Here is a 25261-nt window from a genome sequence, read left to right as displayed (position 1 = left end):
TCTTCATTGCTATTTCAAAACTGTGCAGAAGGGTGCATAAGGTCCCTGATCTGAGACCACTCCTGCAGCGTGATTTGCCCTACCTCTGGATCTCGTTGACCCAGGCTATAACTCATAACGTATTGCACCAGGGCTCATCGGTGCTGCCACAGTCACTGCAACATGTGCAGAGTTGAATTCTACCATGTGGGCACATCTCATTTCAGCCGGTGAACTGGCAGGCCCAACGACTTCTGTAGAGATGTAAGTCGTTAAGCTGCGGGATGCGAATGGCGGAAATGAGTACACAGCGACCGTGCCCTCTGCAGAAGCCCATCTAGTCCAGGATTGTGGGATAAAAATTGCTGGACAACCAGGTTCAAAACGTGAGCCATACAAGGCACGTGTGTGACATTGCCCCGGCGAAGGGCCACACCTAGGTTTGCAGCATTGTCACACACGGCCTTCCCTGGCTGCAGGTTGAGTGGACACAACCATTGATGGAACTCGGTCTCCAGAGCTGACCACAACTCCTCAGCTGTGTGACTCACATTTCCCAGACATTTAAATGTAAACACTGCCTGATGCCGTTGAGCCCTGGTGACAGCATAGTAAGGACATGTGCAGGATTCCTTCTGCGCAGTTAGAACGTGGGTGGCATTACCAGACAGGATTTGGGTGCAGGTGGAGGACCGAGAGGAGGTTGAGGAGGCAGAAGCAGTGGAGGAACTTCTATATACAGAGGATCGACGAGCAACTCGTGGGGACGGCAAGACTTGGACAGCAGCCCCTTCTCCTGATGTCGCCATAGTTACCCAGTGCCCAGTCACCGACATGTAACGCCCCTGTCCATGTCTACTCATCCAAGTGTCTGTGGTGAAATGCATCCTGTCACACACAGAGTTTCTCAAGGAAGCGGTGATGTTGAGTGTGACATGCTGGTGTAGCCCAGGCACAGCTTTCTTTGAGAAGTAGTGGTGACTGGGCATCTGGCACTGGGGCACTGCGACAGAAATAAGGTCTCGAAAATCCTATGTGTCCACCAGGCGGAAAGGCAGCATTACTGTAGCCAACAGCTTGCAGATGGTGAAATTCAACCTCTTAGCTTTGTCATGGCTAGGAGGAAATGGTCTTTTACTTGTCCACATCTGAGGGACTGAGGGCTGGCTGCCGTGCTTAGACGGAGTTGAGTAGGGTGTCCCCGGCAAACTGCTGGTCTGTGAGGAAGGTGCAGGCGGAGATGTTATGTTCAAAAAAGAAAAGAATGTCCAGCTTCACCGAATCCGTAAAAAAGAGTTTTCTTTATTCACAAACTTTTCAGCATAGAGGATACAGACTTCAGCACAAGCCATATGGGTAAGAATCTCAACGCGTTTCTGGAGACTACGCCCCCTTAATTAAGGCTTCTTGATTGAATAAAGAAAACTCTTTTTTACGGTGAAGCTGGACATTCTTTTCTTTTTTGGACTCTATACGCCTGAACACAGCGGGTCCATGCTCCCGAGGATTGTTTTATGCATCACGGGTGAGCTGGTTTATATTCCTTCTTTCGATGTTATGTTGCCTTGATCAAAATGTGGTGTCCATGTCAGAGAGCGCTCAACACCAGCAGGTGTTTCCACTTGCAAATGTCCTTACGACCTGCCAATCACACTGGCTGTTGCGGGTAAAGAGGTGGAAGGTCTGCGTCCAAAACCATGTGCGACTGCTGTCTCCACAGTCACAGATGATGAAGAGGACGCGGATGCACTTGATCGGGCAGACGGTGGTTGACTCGGCCCACTAGGCCGCATTGTAGCACAGTGAGCTTCCCACTGCAATTTATGCCTCATATCCCTCATATCCATGTAACGGTTCATGCATGAAGTACTCAAGCTAGTCATTTTTTGGCCTCTACTGAGATTTTGTTGACAAAGCTTACAGACAACATGAGTTGGGTCATCCTTTGCGATGTCAAAAAATGCCCAGGCTATGCAAGGCTTAGAGCCCTTGCGACCTGAAGAGCCACCACGACTTCTGCTCAGAGGCACAGTTAGGGTTTAGGATGCAGTTGTTGACATGCTTCCAGTTCTCCGTCTCTGTCCAGGAAGGCGCAATGTAACCTCATTGTCAGACTCGTCACTAGCATCCTCCTCCACCTCCTCTGCTGACCTCATGGACTGGTGGACTGTGGGTTGACAGTAAGTGGGGTCTCCAACCTCGTCATCATCATCCTGTGTGTTCTCACACCCGTCGTCCTCAGAGCCAACCTCTTCCTGCCCTGACCGAAAAGTAAAGTTTTCGTTCCAATCAGGTATCTGTCTCATCATCATCTTCCTCATTGTCTCCACCAACAGGAGTTACAGTTTGTGAACGAGGGTCTACATTATGCTCACAACTTTCTTCATCTGGGCCTGGATCCGACTCACAAAGATTCTGGGCATCAGTGCAGATCATTTCCTCGTCTGGATTCACAGAAGCTCTGGAGCAGACCGCTGATTCCCAGGCTATAGAATGAGTAAACAGCTCTGCAGACTCAACCATCTGTGTTACCCCATGCTCAGACGGGCGGCTTGAGACTTGGGAGCTGTGAGGATGCAAGTGCGATTGGGGTGACAACTCTGAGTACTGGAGTAGTTGTGATGTTGAAGTTGACATGGAGGAGAGCCCACTTGAACGAGCACTTGATATCCGTTCAAGCACCTGCTGTTTTTGTGCCTCATCTGGAATTTTTAGCGATGCTCGTAGCGATGGTCGTAAGAAAGGGATCATATCAGATTGTCCACGAAAAGAAGTAGACATCTTACTTTGGCTGGAAGATGGTCTTTCTTCTGCAGATGTTACTGTTGCTTTACCACCTACCCCACGGACACAACGTTTTTTTCCCTTTCCAACACGCCTATTCCCCTTTCCACCAGCAGCAGGCCTTTTGCCACTCATTTTGGTGCTTAACTAATTGGCAACTCTGTATCTGTAGTTGTTGGCACAACAACCGATGGATGAAAACCGAGCAAAACTAAGTGGCCAAACTGTGGTACTAGACCAAAAAGGATTTACTGGGATAGATGCAGTAAAAATTTAGATACACAGGCGGTGTAGTTAGCTGCACAGGCGGGCTACTCCGCTGACGTGCAGACACTGCTCCTAGGCACAAAACTATTTACTGGGTTAGATGCAGTAAAAATTTAGATACACAGGCGTGCAGACACTGCTCCTAGTCTCAAAACTATTTACTGGGTTAGATGCAGTAAAAATTTAGATACACAGGCGTGCAGATACTGCTCCTAGGCACAAAACTATTTACTAGGTTAGACGCAGTAAAAATGTAGATACACAGGCGTGCAGACACTGCTCCTAGGCCCAAAACTATTTACTGGGTTAGATGCAGTAAAAATTTAGATACACAGGCGTGCAGACACTGCTCCTAGGCCCAAAACTATTTACTGGGTTAGATGCAGTAAAAATTTAGATACACAGGCGTGCAGACACTGCTCCTAGGCCCAAAACTATTTACTGGGTTGGATGCAGTAAAAATTTAGATACACAGGCATGCAGATACTGCTCCTAGGCACAAAACTATTTACTGGGTTAGGCCGGCCTCACACTAGCGAGTTTTACGGACGTATGAGCGCATAAACTACATCCGTAAAATTCGCATTATACCCAATGATTCTCTATGGCCCAGCTCCTATCAGCCGTATTTTACTGATCCGTATTATATGGTCTTGTATGGCCGTAGAAAATCGCAGCATGCTGCGTTTGTCACCGTATTGCGCAAAAAAAATCGCCAATGAAAGTCTATGGGGGTGAGAAAAATACGGATTCCACACGGACCAGCAGTGTGACTTGCGAGAAATACGCAGCGGTGTTAGTGAAAAGCCGGTAATTCAATTGCTGGCTTTTCAATTCTCCTTCACAAACCCGACAGGATATGAGACATGGTTTACATACAGTAAACCATCTCATATCCCCTTTTTTTTTGCATATTCCACACTACTAATGTTAGTGGTGTGTATGTGCAAAATTTTGGTGCTGTAGCTGCTAAAATAAAGGGTTAAATGGCGGAAAAAATTGGCGTGGGCTCCCGCGCAATTTTCTCCGCCAGAGTGGTAAAGCCAGTGACTGAGGGCAGATATTAGAGGGACCATGGTTATTGGCCCCCCCCTGGCTACAAACATCTGCCCCCAGCCACCCCAGAAAAGGCACATCTGGAAGATGTGCCTATTCTGGCACTTGGCCACTCTCTTCCCACTCCCGTGTAGCAGTGGGATATGGGGTAATGAAGGGTTAATGCCACCTTGCTATTGTAAGGTGACATTAAGCCAGATTAATAATGGAAAGGCGTCAATTATGACACCTATCCATTATTAATCCAATTGTATGAAAGGGTTAAAAAACACACACACATTATTACAAAGTATTTTAATGAAATAAACACACAGGTTGTTTTAGTATTAGTTAAATCAATTTACAGGCAGGAGCTGCGCTAAAGCACTCGCTCGTGCCTGTAAACCCCGGGGAATGAAGGAAAGCAGAGTGATCTGTACTTACATTGAGTTGCGGTGAGGCACCCTCTGGTGGATGAACTAATATGAACTCGAGCGTGGGAACTTTTCCAAGGCTCCAGTTCATGAGGACATCCAGCAGAGGGCGCCTCACCGCGACTCAATGTAAGTACAGATCACCCAGCTTTCCTTTCAGCACCCGGGGTTTACAGGTACGAGCGAGTGCTTTAGCACAGCTCCTGCCTGTAAATTGATTTAACCCCTTCAGATGGATTTACTTTGTGGGACCTGACAGGTCATCAGAAGGTATGTATATTGTTTGTTTATTATTTTGCCAAGCGAGGTTCTTCAGGTGGCTTGAGAGAGCAATAAAATACTAAAACAACCTGTGTGTTTATTTCATTAAAATAATTTTTAAGAATGTGTGTGTGTGTTTTTTAACCCTTTCATACAATTGGATTAATAATGGATAGGTGTCATAATTGACGCCTCTCCATTATTAATCTGGCTTAATGTCACCTTACAATAGCAAGGTGGCATTAACCCTTCATTACCCCATATCCCACCGCTACACGGGAGTGGGAAGAGAGTGGCCAAGTGCCAGAATAGGCGCATCTTCCTGATGTGCCTTTTCTGGGGTGGCTGGGGGCAGATGTTTGTAGCCAGGGGGGGCCAATAACCATGGACCCTCTCCTGGCTATTAATATCTGCCCTCAGTCACTGGCTTTACCACTCTGGCGGAGAAAATTGCACGGGAGCCCACACCAATTTTTTCCGCCATTTAACCCATTATTTTAGCAGCTACAGCGCCCAAATTTTGCACATACACACTACTAACATTAGTAGTGTGGAATATGCAAAAAAAAAAGGGGATATGAGATGGTTTACTGTATGTAAACCATGTCTCATCCTGTCGGGTTTGGGAAGGAGAAATGAAAAGCCGGCAATTGAATTACCGGCTTTTCACATATATCGCGCTGAATTAAATATAAATACAGAATATATATATATGTGTCTCAATGATATATATATATATATATATATATATATATATATATATATATATATATATATATATATATATATACTGTATATATGTTTTACCGAACATTTGAGCACATAAATCCATTAGATGTCGGTTTTGCAAGCCTGCGAGAAAATCTCGCAGTACGGATGCCATACGGATTACATACGGAGGATGCCATGCGCAAAATACACTGACACACCCTGCCTACGGATGACATTCGGACCACTATTTTGGGGACTTTTCTGCGTATTACGGCCATAAAAAACGGACTGTATTTTTATACGCTGAGTGTGAGGCCGGCCTTAGATGCAGTAAAAATTGAGATACACAGGCGGTGTAGCTAGCTTCACAGGTGGGCTACTCAGTTGGCTATCAGACCATGCTACTAGCCCAAAAGGATTGGCTGAGCTAGATTACACCAAATGCTGTGACTAACACTTGTACAGCACTGGCTCAGACCTGCCTGGCAAAAAGTGCTATGAACTGCTCTAAACTACCGTGAAAAGGACTGATATTACAACTAGTCCCGACTCCTCCAGACTCACTAAACCTAGCTCTCAGAAAATTCGCTCCAAAAAAACACTCTTAGACTGTATAGCGCCCACAGCAGCAGCGGTGCCGTCTAACACTAAATGGTGGTGACGGGGCAAATGGCTGGTTCTTATAGGGCAAGGACATGTGACATACACAGCCAATGACACATGCCCTTGCTTGTTTGCATCACATGCACATTGCTGTGTGTGTGTGTGTGCACTGCTGATAGGCTGAGAGACTGCATCGCTCCTCTGTAAATGCGGGAAAGAAAAAAAAATGGACATCGGCGTTATTTCAGCACAGATCTATCCTCCCCCCCACTATACACTGAATGAAACAGTCTATTAACAATGATAAACAGTTTTAATGTGCAAATCAAGTTAGGCTTTTGGTGAACGAACAGAAACTCGAACAGCATAATTTTAAGCAAATTGTTCGAGTTCGTCGAACGACTCGAACACCGCCCAAAACAGCTCGAATTTGAAATTGGCAAACAGTTCGGCTCGAACACCGCTCATCTCTAATCTTAATGTTCTAATAATTTAACTGAATCACATTATTTCCCATAAACACAAGTTTTTTTGCTTTTTCCATCATACCATGAATTATGAGGCATCCCACATATACACATTCCACGTTATTCTTACTTAAATTAATTCCTAGCAGCTGCTCATACGCTCATCTGCCATCTGTCACTCAGACTGTGACACACATATAAGTTCACAATACATATTTCACATACAAAGGTAAGAATACATACAATACAATGTATGTTAACCTAAATTATTGTATCCTAATTATCAATGCACATTGTTAACTATTAGATTTAATATTTTAATATTTCTTTGAATATTCCCCAAATACACATAATCTCGCACTTTGTAAAACATTCTGTAGATAGAATTATTCATCCATAAGGAACTTGACCTTTGACTTGTAAAGGCTGAGGGGCTTCAAAAGTTCTACTTACTGAGATTACCAGCTTTAAACTGAAACGGGTGTATGGTATCCTTATTATTAGCCCACATTTCAGATGTCACCTGTTGTGACATATCAAGCCATGCAGTAAATATATATATATATATATATATATATTATTACCATGCAAAGGAAAAAAAAAATCTGCCTTATGTTAATAGCACACAAAACTACCGTATATACTCGAGTATAAGCCAAGATTTTCAACCCAAATTTTTGGGCTGAAAGTGCCCCTCTCGGCTTATACTCGAGTCACGGTCGGCGGTGGGGTCAGCGGGTGAGGGGGAGAGAGGACTGTCGCATACTCACCTAGTCCCGGCGCTCCTGGCGCTCCCCGTGCCTGTCACACTGTCTTCGGGTGCCGCAGCTCTTCCCCTGTTCAGCGGTCATGTGGGACCGCTCATTAAAGTTATGAATATGGACTCCACTCCCATAGGGGTGGAGCCGCATATTCATTTCTCTAATCAGCGGTGCCAGTGACCGCTGACAGAGGAAGAGCTGCGGCACCCGAAGACAGAGTGACAGGCAGGGGGAGCGCCAGGAGCGCCGGGACTAGGTGAGTATTTTATATTCACCTGTCCACGTTCCAACCGCCGGGCGCCGCTCTGTCTTCCTGTCCTCTGGCTCTGACTGTTCAGGTCAGAGGGCGCGATGACGCATATAGTGTGCGCGCCGCCCTCTGCCTGAACAGTCAGTGCAGAGAGACGCCGAGACGGGACGCTGAGGAGCTGCAAGCAAGAGAGGTGAGTATGTGTTTTTTTTTTTTTTATTGCAGCACAGCGTTATATATGGCACAGATTTATATGGCACATCTATGGGGCAACAATGAACAGTGCAGAGCATATATGGCACTGCTTTATAAGGAGCATCTATGGGGCAATAATGAACAGTGCAGAGCATATAAGGCACAGCTTTATAAGGAGCATCTATGGGGCAATAATGAACAGTGCAGAGCATATATGGCACTGCTTTATAAGGAGCATCTATGGGGCTATAATGAACAGTGCAGAGCATATATGGCACAGCTTTATAAGGAGCATCTATGGGGCAATAATGAACGGTGCAGAGCATATATGGCACAGCTTTATAAGGAGCATCTATGGGGCCATAATGAACAGTGCAGAGCATATATGGCACAGCTTTATAAGGAGCATCTATGGGGCAATAATGAACAGTGCAGAGCATATATGGCACAGCTTTATAAGGAGCATCTATGGGGCCATAATGAACAGTGCAGAGCATATATGGCATAGCTTTATAAGGAGCATCTATGGGGCAATAATGAACAGTGCAGAGCATATATGGCACAGCTTTATAAGGAGCATCTATGGGGCCATAATGAACAGTGCAGAGCATATATGGCACAGCTTTATAAGGAGCATCTATGGGGCTATAATGAACAGTGCAGAGCATATATGGCACAGCTTTATATGGAGCATCTATGGGACCATAATGAACGGTGCAGAGCATTGTATATGGGGCATCTATGGGGCCATAATGAATGGTGCAGAGCATTGTATATGGCACAGCTTTATAAGGAGCATCTATGGGGCAATAATCAACGGTATGGAGCATTATATATGGCACAGCTTTATATGGAACCTCCTTTGGGGCAATAATGAACAGTATGGAGCATCTATTTTTATTTTTGAAATTCACCGGTAGCTGCTGTATTTTCCACCCTAGGCTTATACTCGAGTCAATAAGTTTTCCCAGTTTTTTGTGGCAAAATTAGGGGGGTCGGCTTATACTCGGGTCGGCTTATACTCGAGTATATACGGTAATTTAGCATTATTTCTTTTAAGTGTTAAATATAAAATTATGCAATTATAACTTACTGTGTAAATAAAGTAGTATATTATAAGCCATGTAGTATATTGCCCAGCCACGTAGTATATTGCCCAGTGACGTAGCATACAGCACAGAGCCACGCAGTATATTGCCCAGCCACGTAGTATATTGCCCAGTGACGTAGTATATTGCCCAGCGACGTAGTATATTGCCCAGCCATGTAGTATATTGCCCAGTGACGTAGTATATTGCCTAGCCACGTAGTGTCATGATTCCCAATGGCAGGGACATGGGCAAAAACGGACTAGCTCTAGGAAGATGGTAACTCAGGTAACCGCGATGCTGAACCTAACACGCAAATAGAAGTAGCCAGGGGGTGTGCCTACGTTGATCTCTAGACACCTCAGCCGGAGAGCTAACTACCCCTAGAAGAGGAATACACAGACCTGGCTTGCCTCCAGGGAAACCCCAAAAGTTATAGTAGCCCCCCACATGTAATAACGGTTAGGTAAGAGGAAAACACAAACGCAGTATGAATATAGTTTCAGCAAAGTGAGGCCCTCTGACTAGATAGATGAAAATACAAAAGAGGACTTCGCGGTTACCTCAAAACCCTAAGCAGCCATCCTGAAACTACCTTAACTCCGTTATCAACTCATGACACCGGAGTAGTAATTTCAGCTCACTAGAGCTTCCAGCAGCACAAGAAATATAAATGCATGCTGGACAAAACAAACAAAAAAAAGCCAAAGATTCAACTTAGCTGAATTGCAGACTTGGAGCAGGTAGCAAGCAACAGAGATGCTCTGGTAACATTGATTGCCGGCACTAGAGTGACTGAGAAGCCAGACTAAATAGGAAACTCCCAATTTCCTGATGAAAACAGGTGCACTGGAAACACAAGACCAAAGTCAACCAGTACCACCAGTAGCCACCAGAGGGAGCCCAAAAACAGAATTCACAACAGTACCCCCCCCTTAAGGAGGGGGCACCGAACCCTCATGAGAACCACCAGGGCGATCTGGATGCGCCCTATGAAAGGCGCGAACCAAATCAGAGGCATGAACATCAGAGGCAGTCACCCAAGAATTATCCTCCTGACCGTATCCCTTCCATTTAACCAGATATTGAAGTCTCCGTCTGGAAATACGAGAGTCCAAAAACAGAATTCACAACAGTAGGCCGGCAATACTGTCATGTTTCCCAATGGCAGGGACATGGGCAAAAACGGACTAGCTCTAGGAAGATGGTAACTCAGGTAACCGCGATGCTGAACCTAACACGCAAATAGAAGTAGCCAGGGGGTGTGCCTACGTTGATCTCTAGACACCTCGCGCCAGCCGGAGAGCTAACTACCCCTAGAAGAGGAATACACAGACCTGGCTTGCCTCCAGGGAAACCCCAAAAGTTATAGTAGCCCCCCACATGTAATAACGGTTAGGTAAGAGGAAAACACAAACGCAGTATGAATATAGTTTCAGCAAAGTGAGGCCCTCTGACTAGACAGATGAAAATACAAAAGAGGACTTCGCGGTTACCTCAAAACCCTAAGCAGCCATCCTGAAACTACCTTAACTCCGTTATCAACTCATGACACCGGAGTAGTAATTTCAGCTCACTAGAGCTTCCAGCAGCACAAGAAATATAAATGCATGCTGGACAAAACAAACACAAAAAAAAGCCAAAGATTCAACTTAGCTGAATTGCAGACTTGGAGCAGGTAGCAAGCAACAGAGATGCTCTGGTAACATTGATTGCCGGCACTAGAGTGACTGAGAAGCCAGACTAAATAGGAAACTCCCAATTTCCTGATGAAAACAGGTGCACTGGAAACACAAGACCAAAGTCAACCAGTACCACCAGTAGCCATCAGAGGGAGCCCAAAAACAGAATTCACAACAACGTAGTATATTGCCCAGTGACGCAGTATATTGCACAGCGATGTAGTATACAGCACAGAGCCACGTAGTATATTGCCCAGCCACATAGTATATTGCCTAGCCACGTATGTCACAGGTTAAAAAAATAAAAAATAAACATACTCACCTTCCGATCCGAGGGCCCCTTGTAGTTCTAACATACTCACCATACTTGTAGTTCTGTCGCCTTTGCGAGGTACAGGCGGCAGCTTCCGGTCCCAGCCTGCTCGCGCAGGCGCGCAGGGCCTGTGATGACGTCGCGGTCACATGACCGTGACGTCATGGCAGGTCCTTCTCGTGCAGGCGCGCAGGGCCTGTGATGACGCCGTGGTCACATGACCGTGATGTCACGGCAGGTCCTTTCCGCGCAGGACTTGCGATGACGTTGTGGTCACATGATCGTGACGTCATGGCAGGTCCTTCTGCCAGACCATCCGTGCCAACGGAACGTGCCGGTTGCATCGCGAGGAGCGGGAAAGGCGGCGTAGGTGAGTATATAATCATTTTTTATTTTTATATTATTTTTAACATTAGATGTTTTTACTATTGGTGCTGCATAGGCTGCGTCAATAGTAAAAAACTTGGTCACACAGGGTTAATAGCAGCGGTAACGGAGTGCGTTACCTGTGGCATAACGCGGTCCGTTACGGCCGGCATTAACCCTGTGTGAGCGGTGAGCGGAGGGGTGTATGCGGGTGCCGGGCAGTGAGTGCGGGGAGTAAGGAGCGGCCATTTTCTTCCGGACTGTGCACGTCGCTGATTGGTCGCGGCAGCCATGACAGGCAGCTGGCGAGACCAATCAGCGAATGAATAACCGTGACAGACAGAAAGACAGAAGGACAGACACACGGAAGTGACCCTTAGACAATTATATAGTAGATTTAATATATGTATTTAATGTAGTTCTAAATAATGCACATTACTACACATAATCCCGCCCCCACCATATTACCACACATAATCCCGCCCCCACCACATTACCACACATAATCCCACCCCCCACCACAATACTACAGATAATCCCACCCCCACCACATCACCACACATAATCCCGCCCCTTCAACACATCACCACACATAATCCCGCCCCCAACACATCACCACACAATCCCGCCCCCCAACACATCACCACACATAATCCCGCCCCCTACTCCATTACCACACATAATCCCGCCCCCCCACATTACCATACATAATCTCGCCCCCCCACCACATTACCACACATAATCCTGCCCACCCACCACATTACTACAGATAATCTCGCCCCCACCACATTACCACACATAATCCCGACCCCCCCACCACATCACCACACATAATCCCACCCCCCACATCAACACACATAATCCTGCCCCCCACCACATCAAAACACATAATTCCGCCCCCCCCACCACATCACAACACATAATTCCGACCCCCAACACATCAACACACATAATCCCGCCCCCCACCCCATCACCACACATAATCCCGCCCCCCCACACCATCACCACACATAATCCTGCCCCCCACCACATTACCACACACAATCCCACCCCCCACAACATCACCACACATAATCCCGCCCATCCACCACATCACCACACATAATTCCTCCCCCCAACCACATTACCACACATAATCCCGCCCCCCACCACATCACCACACATAATCCCGCCTGTCCACATCACCACACATAATCCCGCCCTGTTATGATCTGGTGGCCTAAGAGCAGCATGGGACGTACTCTGGAGAAGGTGGTACCTGTACTGACCGCAGACCCTGAACCTAACACCGCAACTAGAAGTAGCCGTGGAATGTACCTAGCGCTCCCTAGACATCTCGACACAGCCGGAGGACTAATTACCCCTAGAGATAGAAAAGGGAAAACTATCTTGCCTCAGAGAAAATCCCCAAAGAACAGGCAGCCCCCCACAAATATTGACTGTGAGAGGAGAGGGAAAAAACATACACAGACTGAAATGAGAATTTAGCAAAGGAGGCCACTTCTAGCTAAATAGAAAGGACAGGACAGAGTACTATGCGGTCAGTATTAAAAACTAGAAAATATCCACCACAGAAAATACAAAAACTCCACAGCAAACTAAAGATATGGAGGGTATATCTGCATCTCCAGAGAAACCAGCTTGGCTAAAAAAAAATCCAATACAGACCAAGCTGGACAAGACAAAACATAGAAAGGAACTGAACAATAAGACCACAATATGTGGACAGCAAATAAAGGCCAGAACTTATCTTTGTTGAAAAGAACTGCAAAGCAGAAGGAACCAGCAGGGATGTGAATCCTCCAGGAACAATGGACAACTGGCACTGACTAAAGGGTGAAGCAAGACTAAATAGCCCTGTCCAAATTACAAAAGGTGAAAACACCTGATAAATGCTGTGATTCAGAGACAGCAGCGCTACCACTTACAACCACCGAAGGGAGCCCAAGAGCAGAATTCACAACAGTACCCCCCTTGAGGAGGGGTCACCGAACCCTCACCAGAGCCCCCAGGCCGATCCGGACGAGCCAAATGAAAGGCACGAACCAAATCATCAGCATGAACATCGGAGGCAACAACCCAAGAATTATCCTCCAGGCCATAACCCTTCCATTTGACAAGATACTGAAGCCTCCGCCTCGAAAAACGAGAATCCAAAATCTTCTCAACCACATACTCCAACTCCCCATCAATCAACACCGGGGCAGGAGGATCAACAGAGGGAACAACGGGCATCACATATTTCCGCAACAAAGATCTATGAAAAACATTATGTATGGAAAAAGAGGCTGGAAGGGCCAAACGAAAAGACACTGGATTGATAATCTCAGAAATCCTATAAGGGCCAATAAACCGAGGCTTAAACTTAGGGGAAGAAACCTTCATAGGGACATGACGGGAAGACAACCAGACCAAATCCCCAACCCGAAGCCAGGAACCAACACACCGACGACGGTTAGCAAAATGCTGAGCCCCCCTCCTGAGACAACACCAAATTGTCAACAACATGAGCCCAAATTTGCTGCAACCTGTCCACCACAGAGTCCACCCCAGGACAATCAGAAGGCTCAACCTGCCCTGAAGAAAAACGAGGCTGAAAACCAGAGTTACAAAAGAAGGGTGAAACCAAGGTAGCAGAACTAGCCCGATTATTAAGGGCAGACTCGGCCAATGGCAAGAAAGCCACCCAATCATCCTGATCAGCAGACACAAAGCATCTCAAATAAGTTTCCAAAGTCTGATTAGTTCGCTCGGTTTGGCCATTTGTCTGAGGATGAAATGCGGAAGAAAAAGACAAATCAATGCCCAGCCTAGCACAAAAGGCCCACCAAAACCTAGAAACAAACTGGGAACCTCTATTGGACACAATGTTCTCCGGAATGCCATGCAAACGAACCACATGCTAAAAAAACAACGGAACCAAATCAGAAGAGGAAGGCAACTTAGGCAAAGGTACCAAATGAACCATCTTAGAAAACCGGTCACAAACCACCCAGATAACTGACATCCTCTGGGAAACCGGAAGATCCGAAATAAAATCCATAGAAATATGCGTCCAAGGCCTCTCAGGGACCGGCAAAGGCAAAAGCAACCCACTAGCGCGGGAACAGCAAGGTTTGGCCCACGCACAAGTCCCACAGGACTGCACAAAAGAACGCACATCCCGTGACAAAGAAGGCCACCAAAAGGACCTACCAACCAAATCTCTGGTACCAAAAATCCCAGGATGACCGGCCAACACAGAACAATGAACCTCCGAAATCACTTTACTAGTCCATCTGTCAGGAACAAACAATTTCCCCACTGGACAGCGGTCAGGTTTATCAGCCTGAAATTTCTGAAGAACCCGTCGTAAATCAGGGGAGATGGCAGAAAGAATCACCCCTTCCTTCAGAATACCGACCGGCTCAAGGACCCCAGGAGAATCAGGCAAAAAGCTCCTAGAGAGGGCATCAGCCTTAACATTCTTAGAACCCGGAAGATACGAGACCACAAAATCAAAACGGGAGAAAAACAGGGACCATCGGGCCTGTCTAAGATTCAGCCGTTTGGCAGACTCGAGATAAATCAGATTCTTATGATCGGTCAAGACCACAATACGGTGCTTGGCCCCCTCAAGCCAATGTCGCCACTCCTCAAATGCCCACTTCATAGCCAACAACTCACGATTGCCGACATCATAATTGCATTCCGCAGGCGAAAACTTTCGAGAAAAGAAGGCACACGGTTTCATCAAGGAACCATCAGAATTCCTCTGAGACAAAACGGCCCCTGCCCCAATCTCAGAAGCGTCAACCTCAACCTGAAAAGGAAGAGAAACATCCGGCTGACGCAACACAGGGGCAGAAGTAAATCGGCGTTTAAGCTCCTGAAAGGCAGAAACAGCCGCAGAGGACCAATTAGTAACATCAGTGCCTTTCTTTGTCAAATCGGTCAGGGGTTTAACCACACTGGAGAAGTTAGCAATGAAACGGCGATAAAAATTAGCAAAGCCCAAAAATTTCTGAAGGCTCTTCACGGATGTGGGCTGGATCCAATCATGAATGGCCTGAACCTTAACCGGATCCATTTCTATAGATGAGGGAGAAAAAATGAAGCCCAAAAAATAAATCTTCTGTACTCCAAAGAGGCACTTAGACCCCTTCACAAACAAGGCATTATCACGAAGGATCTGAAATACCATCCTGACTTGTTTCACATGAGACTCCCAATCATCTGAAAAAATGAAAATATCATCCAAATATACAATCATGAATTTATCAAGATAATTCCGAAATATATCATGCATGAAGGACTGAAACACAGATGGAGCATTAGAGAGTCCGAATGGCATCACAAGGTATTCAAAATGGCCTTCGGGCGTATTAAACGCAGTTTTCCATTCGTCCCCCTGCTTAATACGAACCAGATTATATGCCCCTCGAAGGTCAATCTTAGTAAACCAACTAGCCCCCTTAATCCTAGCAAACAGATCAGAAAGCAAAGGCAAAGGGTATTGGAATTTGACCGTGATCTTATTCAAGAGGTGATAATCAATACAGGGTCTCAAGGAGCCATCTTTTTTGGCAACAAAGAAAAAACCTGCTCCCAATGGTGAAGAAGATGGCCGAATATGCCCCTTCTCCAAGGACTCCTTCACATAGCTCCACATGGCGGTATGTTCTGGCACAGACAGGTTGAAAAGTCGGTCTTTAGGGAACTTACAGCCTGGAATCAAGTCAATAGCACAATCACAGTCCCTATGCGGTGGAAGGGAACTGGACTTGGGCTCATCGAATACATCCTGGAAATCTGACAAAAACTCAGGAATTTCAGAAGAGGGGGAGGAGGCAATTGACATCACAGGAACGTCACCATGAACCCCCTGACAACCCCAACTAGTCACAGACATAGATTTCCAATCTAATACCGGATTATGCACCTGTAACCATGGGAAACCCAGCACAATAGCATCATGCAAATTATGCAACACCAAAAAACGACAATCTTCCTGATGGGCTGGCGCCATGCACATGGTCAGCTGTGTCCAAAACTGAGGTTTATTTTTAGCCAACGGTGTAGCATCAATGCCCCTCAAAGGAATAGGACTCTGCAAAGGCTGCAAGGAGAAACCACAACGTCTGGCAAATTCTAAGTCTATTAAATTTAGAGCGGCGCCTGAATCCACAAATGCCATGACAGAAAATGACAATAATGAGCAGATCAGGGTCACAGATAACAGAAATTTAGGTTGTACAGTACTGATGGTAACAGAACTAGCGATTCTCTTGGTACGCTTAGGGCAATCAGAAATAACATGAGCAGAATCGCCGCAGTAAAAACACAACCTATTCTGACGTCTGAATCCTTGTCATTCAGCTCTAGACACAATCCTATCACACTGCATAGGCTCAGGACTCCGCTCGGAAGACAATGCCATAGTGTGCACAACTCTGCGCTCGCACAAGCGCCGATAAATCTGAATGGCCAGAGACATAGAATCATTCAGACCAGCAGGTGTGGGGAACCCCACCATAACATCTTTAACGGATTCAGAAAGACCCTTTCTGAAGATTGCCGCCAAGGCATCCTCATTCCATTTAGTCAGAACAGACCATTTTCTAAACTTCTGGCAATATGATTCTGCCGCTTCTTGACCATGAGACAGGGCCAACAAGGTCTTCTCAGCATGATCCACAGAATTAGGTTCGTCATACAATAACCCAAGCGCCTGAAAAAAGGTGTCTACATTAAGCAACGCCGGATTCCCAGGTTCCAGGGCAAATGCCCAATCATGGGGGTCACCACGCAGCAGAGATATAATAATTTTAACCTGCTGGATGGGATCACCAGAGGAACGGGGTTTCAGAGCAAAAAACAGTTTACAGTTATTTTTAAAGCTCAGAAATTTGGACTTATCCCCAAAAAACAAATCAGGAGTTCGAATTCTAGGCTCTAAAACTGGAGTCTGAATGATAAAATCGGAAATACCCTGTTACTCTAGCAGCAAGTTGATCCACACGAGAAACCAGTCCCTAAACATCCATACCAGCGCCGAACTCCTGAGCCACCCAGAGGCAAATAGGGAAGAGAAAAAAAAAACACAACAGACTACAGGAAAAAAAATGGCTCAGCACTTTCCTTCCCTTCTTCTGAGATGCGGTTAACTCATTGTTGGCCAGTTGTACTGTTATGATCTGGTGGCCTAAGAGCAGCATGGGACGTACTCTGGAGAAGATGGTACCTGTACTGACCGCAGACCCTGAACCTAACACCGCAACTAGAAGTAGCCGTGGAATGTACCTAGCGCTCCCTAGACATCTCGACACAGCCGGAGGACTAATTACCCCTAGAGATAGAAAAGGGAAAACTATCTTGCCTCAGAGAAAATCCCCAAAGAACAGGCAGCCCCCCACAAATATTGACTGTGAGAGGAGAGGGAAAAAGCATACACAGACTGAAATGAGAATTTAGCAAAGGAGGCCACTTCTAGCTAAATAGAAAGGACAGGACAGAGTACTATGCGGTCAGTATTAAAAACTAGAAAATATCCACCACAGAAAATACAAAAACTCCACAGCTAACTAAAGATATGGAGGGTATATCTGCATCTCCAGAGAAACCAGCTTGGCTAAAAAAAAATCCAATACAGACCAAGCTGGACAAGACAAAACATAGAAAGGAACTGAACAATAAGACCACAATATGTGGACAGCAAATAAAGGCCAGAACTTATCTTTGTTGAAAAGAACTGCAAAGCAGAAAGAACCAGCAGGGATGTGAATCCTCCAGGAACAATGGACAACTGGCACTGACTAAAGGGTGAAGCAAGACTAAATAGCCCTGTCCAAATTACAAAAGGTGAAAACACCTGATAAATGCTGTGATTCAGAGACAGCAGCGCTACCACTTACAACCACCGGAGGGAGCCCAAGAGCAGAATTCACAACACGCCCGTCCACCACATCACCACACATAATCTCGCCCGCCCACCACATTACCACACATAATCCAGCCCCCCCACCACATTTCCACACATAATCGTGCCCCCACCACATCACCACACATAATCCAGGCCCATCACCACACATAATCCCGCCCCCCCAACACATCACTACACATAATCCCACCCCCCACCCCATCACCACATATAATCCCGCCCTCTCACCACATTACCGCACATAATCCTGCCCCCCACCCCATTACTACACAATCCCGCCCCCCCACCCCATTACCACACATAATCCCGCCCCTCCACCACATCACCACACATAATCCCCCCCACCCCATCACCACACATAATCCCGCCCCTCCACCACATCACCACACATAATCCCCCCCACCACATTACCACACATAATCCCGCCCCTCCACCACATCACCACACATAATCCCGCCCCTCCACCACATCACCACACATAATCCCGCCCCTGCACCACATCACCACACATAATCCCGCCCCTCCACCACATCACCACACATAATCCCGCCCCTCCACCACATCAAAACACATAATCCCGCCCCTCCACCACATCACCACACATAATCCCCCCCCACCCCATCACCACACAAATCCCGCCCTCCCACCCCATCACCACACAAATCCCGCCCTCCCACCCCATCACCACACAAATCCCGCCCTCCCACCCCATCACCACACAAATCCCGCCCTCCCACCCCATCACCACACAAATCCCGCCCTCCCACCCCATCACCACACAAATCCCGCCCTCCCACCCCATCACCACACAAATCCCGCCCTCCCACCCCATCACCACACAAATCCCGCCCTCCCACCCCATCACCACACAAATCCCGCCCTCCCACCCCATCACCACACAAATCCCGCCCTCCCACCCCATCACCACACAAATCCCGCCCTCCCACCCCATCACCACACAAATCCCGCCCTCCCACCCCATCACCACACAATCCCGCCCTCCCACCCCATCACCACACAATCCCGCCCTCCCACCCCATCACCACACAATCCCGCCCTCCCACCCCATCACCACACAATCCCGCCCTCCCACCCCATCACCACACAATCCCGCCCTCCCACCCCATCACCACACAATCCCGCCCTCCCACCCCATCACCACACAATCCCGCCCTCCCACCCCATCACCACACAATCCCGCCCTCCCACCCCATCACCACACAATCCCGCCCTCCCACCCCATCACCACACAATCCCGCCCTCCCACCCCATCACCACACAATCCCGCCCTCCCACCCCATCACCACACAATCCCGCCCTCCCACCCCATCACCACACAATCCCGCCCTCCCACCCCATTACCACACACAATCCCGCCCCCCACCCCATTACCACACACAATCCCGCCCCCCCACCCCATTACCACACACAATCCCGCCCCCCCACCCCATTACCACACACAATCCCGCCCCCCCACCCCATTACCACACACAATTACATTACCACACACAATCCCGCCCCCCACCCCATTACCACACACAATCCCGCTCTCTCACATTACTGCACATAATCCCGCCCCCAACACATCACCACACTATTGTTATTAACTTCATTTTAAGTTAATTTACCACCTGCGTAAGCGCTATTGAATGTTGTCATTATTTACTTTAGTTTAATCACCAGCAGCGTTAATTAGATAGCAATGAGTGTGCCGAGCGTTAGCTGGCTGGAAACATCTAGTATATATATCTATATATATAATCGTCTAAGGGGTACTTCCGTCTGTCTGTCTGTCTGTCATGGAAATCCCGCTTCGCTGATTGGTCGCAGCCTGGCAGCCGCTACCAATCAGCGACAGGCACAGTCCGGCCGCAAATTTGCCCCTTCCTACTCTGTTCCCCCTCCAGTCAGCGCTCACACAGGGTTAATGGCTGCGTTACACCGCGTTACGCCGCGGTGTAATGCAGTCCGTTAACGCTGCTATTAACCCTGTGTGACCAACTTTTTACTATTGATGCTGCCTATGCAGCATCAATAGTAAAAAGATCTAATGTTAAAAATAATAAAAAAAATAAAAAATCATTATATTCTCACCTTCCATCTCCTTTCCCGCTGCTCCTCACGATGCTCCGGTCCATGCATTGCGGTCTCGCAAGATGATGACATAGCGGTCTCGCGAGACCGCTACATTATCATCTCGCGAGACCGCAATGCATTCTTGAAACCGGAGCGTCGCGAGGAGCATAGGTAAATGCCTGGGCTGGATCTGGGGGCCGACGGATGGTGAGTATATAACTATTTTTTATTTTAATTCTTTTTTAACAGGGATATGGTGCCCACATTGCTATATTCTACGTGGGCTGTTATATACTATGTCTCTGTGCTATATACTACGTGGCTGTGGTATATATTATGTGGCTGGGCAATATACTACATCGCTGTGCTCTATACTACGTGACCTGTGTTATATACTGCATGGGCTGTGCAATATATTACGTGGCTGTGCAATATATTACGTGGCTGGGCAATATACTACGTGGACTGTGTTATATACTGCGTGGGCTGTGTTATATACTGCATGGGCTGTGTTATATACTACGTCTCTGTGCTATATACTACGTGCTGTGGTATATATTACGTGGCTGGGCAATATACTACATCGCTGTGCTCTATAATATATGGCCTGTGTTATATACTGCATGGGCTGTGTTATATACTACGTGGCTCTGCTATATACTACGTGGCTGTGCAATATATTACGTGGCTGGGCAATATATTATGTGGCTGGGCAATATACTACGTAGGCTGTGTTATATACTGCATGGGCTGTGTTATATACTGCGTGGGCTGTGTTATATACTACGTCTCTGTGCTATATACTACGTGGCTGTGGTATATATTACGTGGCTGGGCAATATACTACATCGCTGTGCTCTATACTACGTGGCCTGTATTATATACTGCATGGGCTGTGTTATATACTACATCTCTGTGCTATATACTACATGGCTGTGCTATATATTACGTGGCTGTGCAATATATTATGTGGCTGTGCAATATATTACATGGCTGGGCAATATATTACGTGGCTGGGCAATATACTACGTGTCTGCTATATTCTACGGGGGCTGTGCTATATACTACGTGGCTGGGCAATATACTACGTGGGCTGTGCTATAATATATAATACGTGGGCTGTGTTATACACTGCATGGGCTGTGCTATATACTACGGGGGCTCTGCTATATTCTACGTGGCTGGGCAATATACGTGGACTGTGCTATATACTATGTGGGCTGTGTTATATACTACTTGGGCTGTGTTATATACTACTTGGGCTGTGTTATATACTACGTGGGCTGTATGCTACTTGGCTGTGCTATATTTCTCTGCTGTATCTGAGCATCATGAATCTTGGTATGTGTTAAAGAGAGGGGCCCACTGAGACTCTATCGTCCGGGGCTCTCAAAAACCTGGAGCCGGCCCTGGCTTCACTGATAGTTCGCGGCTGAGCGTGAACAATCAGCGACAGGCGCAGTCCGGCTGCGAATTGGCACCGAATTTGAACCACGCTTCGCTAATTGGTCGCGCCCGGCCGGCCCAATTCTGTGTATAAATTGCATTATTCTGAAAACTTCATAAATAAACTACATACATATTCTAGAATACCCGAAGCGTTAGAATCGGGCCACCATCTCGTATATATATATAATAATATATAAGTCTATGAAGCACAGTTATTCTTGAGGATACTTGACACGAATAAATCCCTGTCTTAGTCCAAACACAGATAAGCTTATAAGGCAGTTCAAATCATATCTCAGCTCAACCAGGGAGGCCTGGTCAATAGTCTCAGGTTTTTGCAGAGCAGAAACAGCTTACATGTCCAGCAAATGAGATAGAAGTAAACACGAGCAGCAGATAAAGGAGGATTACTGGAAACTGGTGTATGCAGCAGGAACTCAGAGCAGAGTAGCAGGGTCACCACACAGGTTCACAGGGGCAGGTGTATAGCCAGGGAGTAATCAGAGGTCAGGAGCTGGATGCAAGGCAGAATACTCTAGCACAGACTGAAGGCTGGGGTGGAGTTTTATAGCAGGAAGACACAGTGCACATGAGATTAAAGACGCCATCTTGGAAAAGGGCAGTAATACACAAAAGGTAAAAAATGTCCAGAGTCCTGACAACTATACACTGCATTACCATTTTTCTATAGGACACCGATGCGTATTTCTTGTAAGTCACACTGATGGTTTGCAAGTTTTTCTCGCACCCATAGACTTTCATTGGTGAAAATCGCGGCATGCTGTGATTTCTCTCGCACGCATAATACGGCCGAGAAAACAATGGATGATGGGAGCTGCCCCATATATATTAACATTGGTCCGAGTGCTATGCGATTTTTTTATCGCATAGCACTCGTCCGTATTACGGTCTAGTGTGACCCCGGCCTAAGGCAGATATTTTTATTCAAGGACATTATGGCACTGTTATTTTTAACTGTACCGTGTCGGGATGTGCTGCAGAAGACTAGAGAAGATGTGAGTCCGCAAAGACGAGCAGTGGGTGTGAAAAGTCTTCATGGTGTCTTGACTGGATGGAAAAGAAAACAAAGAAAATGACTTCAGTCAAAGAAAATGTCATATATATGGCACCTAGATGTGATTGTGAAGCTACCTGCATCTCATTAGTACTATGGTTCCTGTATGCACAGTATAATGTCCAGACTATACTGTTCTAACTGAGAATGAGGCTTGTGAAAGGTGCTCAGCATAAAAAAAGCAACATTGGGCTCATAGGAAATGCAGTCTTTAGGCTACTTTCACACATCAGTTTTTTGCCATCAGGCACAATCCGGCAAATTTTGAAAAAAACAGATCCGGCAAAAGTTGCCGCCGGATCCGTTTTTTTTTCTCATAGACTTGTATTAGCGACGGATGGCCTCACGTTTCATCCGTTTTTAGCCGCATCTGCTGAAAATTTTTTTTCCAGCAGCCGGAGAAAACGGACATATAAACTTTTTTTTGTGTCAGTTGAAAAAACAGACATCGATGGATCCGTCGCTGTCCGTCTTTTGCTATAATGGAACCCTATGGCGCTGTATCCGTCAAATAATGGAATGGAATCCCTCCCAGAATCCAATTAGCCAGATCAGCTAGTCGTATCCGGCTAAAAAAAACGCATCCGTTGCATCAGTTTTTCACAATTTGCTACGGATCCGTTTTTTTCACAATTCGCCGGATTGTGCCTTACAGCAAAAAACTGATGTGTGAAAGTAGCCTTACTATGTCACAAGCACCTTACTGCAGGTCCACCCATTTAGGCTGGTGCTACTAAAAATGCTGGGAATCAGAACTGGTAGCACAGGAGACCCAGGAAGTCATGACCCTATAATTTTAGTAAAGTATTATATAAAAAATTTCTGTCAAGTTGTTCTATTTTGCATAGATGTGCAGTTTTCCAATGCATTTTCATTTTCTCTCCCTCTCCCTCTAGGAGTCATTATAAAAAGAAAAAGTGGTGACATCCCATGCCCACTGGCCGTTGAAGCCTTTGCTGCTCACCTGAGCTACATTTGTAAATATGATGATAAATATAGCAAGTAAGTAGCGTCTAATCATTTATGTACAATTGTGTGCTCACCACTCACCACTCACCAGTTCTGTTCTTAGCTATCTCTAGCAGTCTTACAGAGAATGAATAGAGCAGTGGTGTGCATGTCTAGTTGGCGCTCCATTAAGAGCTACCTGCCATTTTGCTAGCAGGGTTTTTTGCTCATTTTGTTTCTTGTAGGTTTTGCATGCTTTATGGCCAATGTGAACATGTGTTTATGTGCTGCATGTATACCAACTTAAATCAAGCTCAATTTTTGTTTATTTTTTGGCCGTTTAAATTTGTAGGCTTTAAGCCATGGAAAGGCATGCTAGAATAATATTAGGTTTGTGGTCCCATCAATGAAATATTTTTATTGAATCTTTCTTAAAAGCATGTCAAATAAAATAAATATATAATGTAAAATAAAATCAGGGAACTACAAGACATGAAAATGTACATTCATGGGTTGGAGTATGTCATTAAAATAAAGCAAGATCAAATGACAGCAATTGATAAAGCAATATATATGAGCCTCAATCTCGGATATCATTAAAACTGTATCTGAGACATATATACAAATGTTACTAAGGCTATAATAACAAGGACATGATCACAAATAGTAAAATGTTATTTTATAGTTACTAGTGATCAGCGAGCACTAAAATGCTTGGGTGCTAGCTGCTCGGGTCGAGCAGATGTCACGGGGAGACTAGGTGAGCGAGAGCTAAAAACCCGGGCCCCTGCAGTTTCCCTCAGACTAGGGAAAACCTGACTGACCCTCTACCTGGAGTTTACACTGATGGTGTGCATGTCCAGGCCTCGAACCTCACCCTGACTCCTGTATTAACCCTAGGCTGATACCTCCGCCCTCCACCCAGTGAAGAGGTAATATTCCTATACCCACAGTTAGCACAGACAAGGATAAAGGAAAATATACACCACGCCGCAGTCACTCAGGAATACACTATAAATGTGCAGGGCAAAATAAATACAAATATAGGAAGGAGTAAATAAGACAGAGGAAAATACACCACCAGCAACGAATCTCCAACAACCAGCTCTCCACTCCAGACCGAGATAACAACGCACAAGACAGAAGCTACAATCGGCGACGCCCAATGAACAGGAGAACTATTTAAAGGCCATGGGAATGGTCCAGCTTCCAATCTGAGGATTAGGTAAATTAACCCCGGAACAGCTAGATAAAATCTAGCAGACGCCAATGAGCAAATAGTGGTCAAAAGCGGAATTACCGCTGTCTGTCGGACGACCTGGTCTGAACAGCGTCCGAAATGACAGTACCCCGCCTTCTACGAAGGACCCCAGGGCCCTCACGGCTTATAGGACCCGGCTTGTCTGGATGGCGACGATGAAAAAACCTGACCAGCCGATCCGCATGAATGTCCGAGGCTGGTACCCAGGACCTCTCCTCAGGCCCATAACCACGCCAGTGTACCAAGTACTGTAAAGTGCAACGCACTACACGAGAGTCAACCACCTTGGAGACTTCAAACTCCAAATTACCATTCACCAAGACTGGAGGTGGCATAG

At 46.4% G+C, this 25261-nt stretch overlaps 1 protein-coding gene across 1 annotated transcript in view; it reads left to right on the top strand.

Annotated features, from left to right (window-relative positions):
* PGBD5 (piggyBac transposable element derived 5) overlaps positions 1–25261 on the top strand; it is a 257759-nt gene that overhangs the window by 190932 nt on the left and 41566 nt on the right. Inside the window, exon 6 of the mRNA XM_077283257.1 lies at positions 23612–23717. Coding sequence (XP_077139372.1) covers positions 23612–23717 — 106 coding nt within the window. The remainder of the gene's footprint in view (positions 1–23611; positions 23718–25261) is intronic.

Source organism: Ranitomeya variabilis, chromosome 2 (assembly GCF_051348905.1).
Source record: "Ranitomeya variabilis isolate aRanVar5 chromosome 2, aRanVar5.hap1, whole genome shotgun sequence".
Classification (NCBI taxonomy): Eukaryota; Metazoa; Chordata; class Amphibia; order Anura; family Dendrobatidae; genus Ranitomeya; species Ranitomeya variabilis.
The sequence above is the reverse complement of the archived record's forward strand: the minus strand, read 5'-3'. Positions and strand labels throughout refer to the sequence as shown.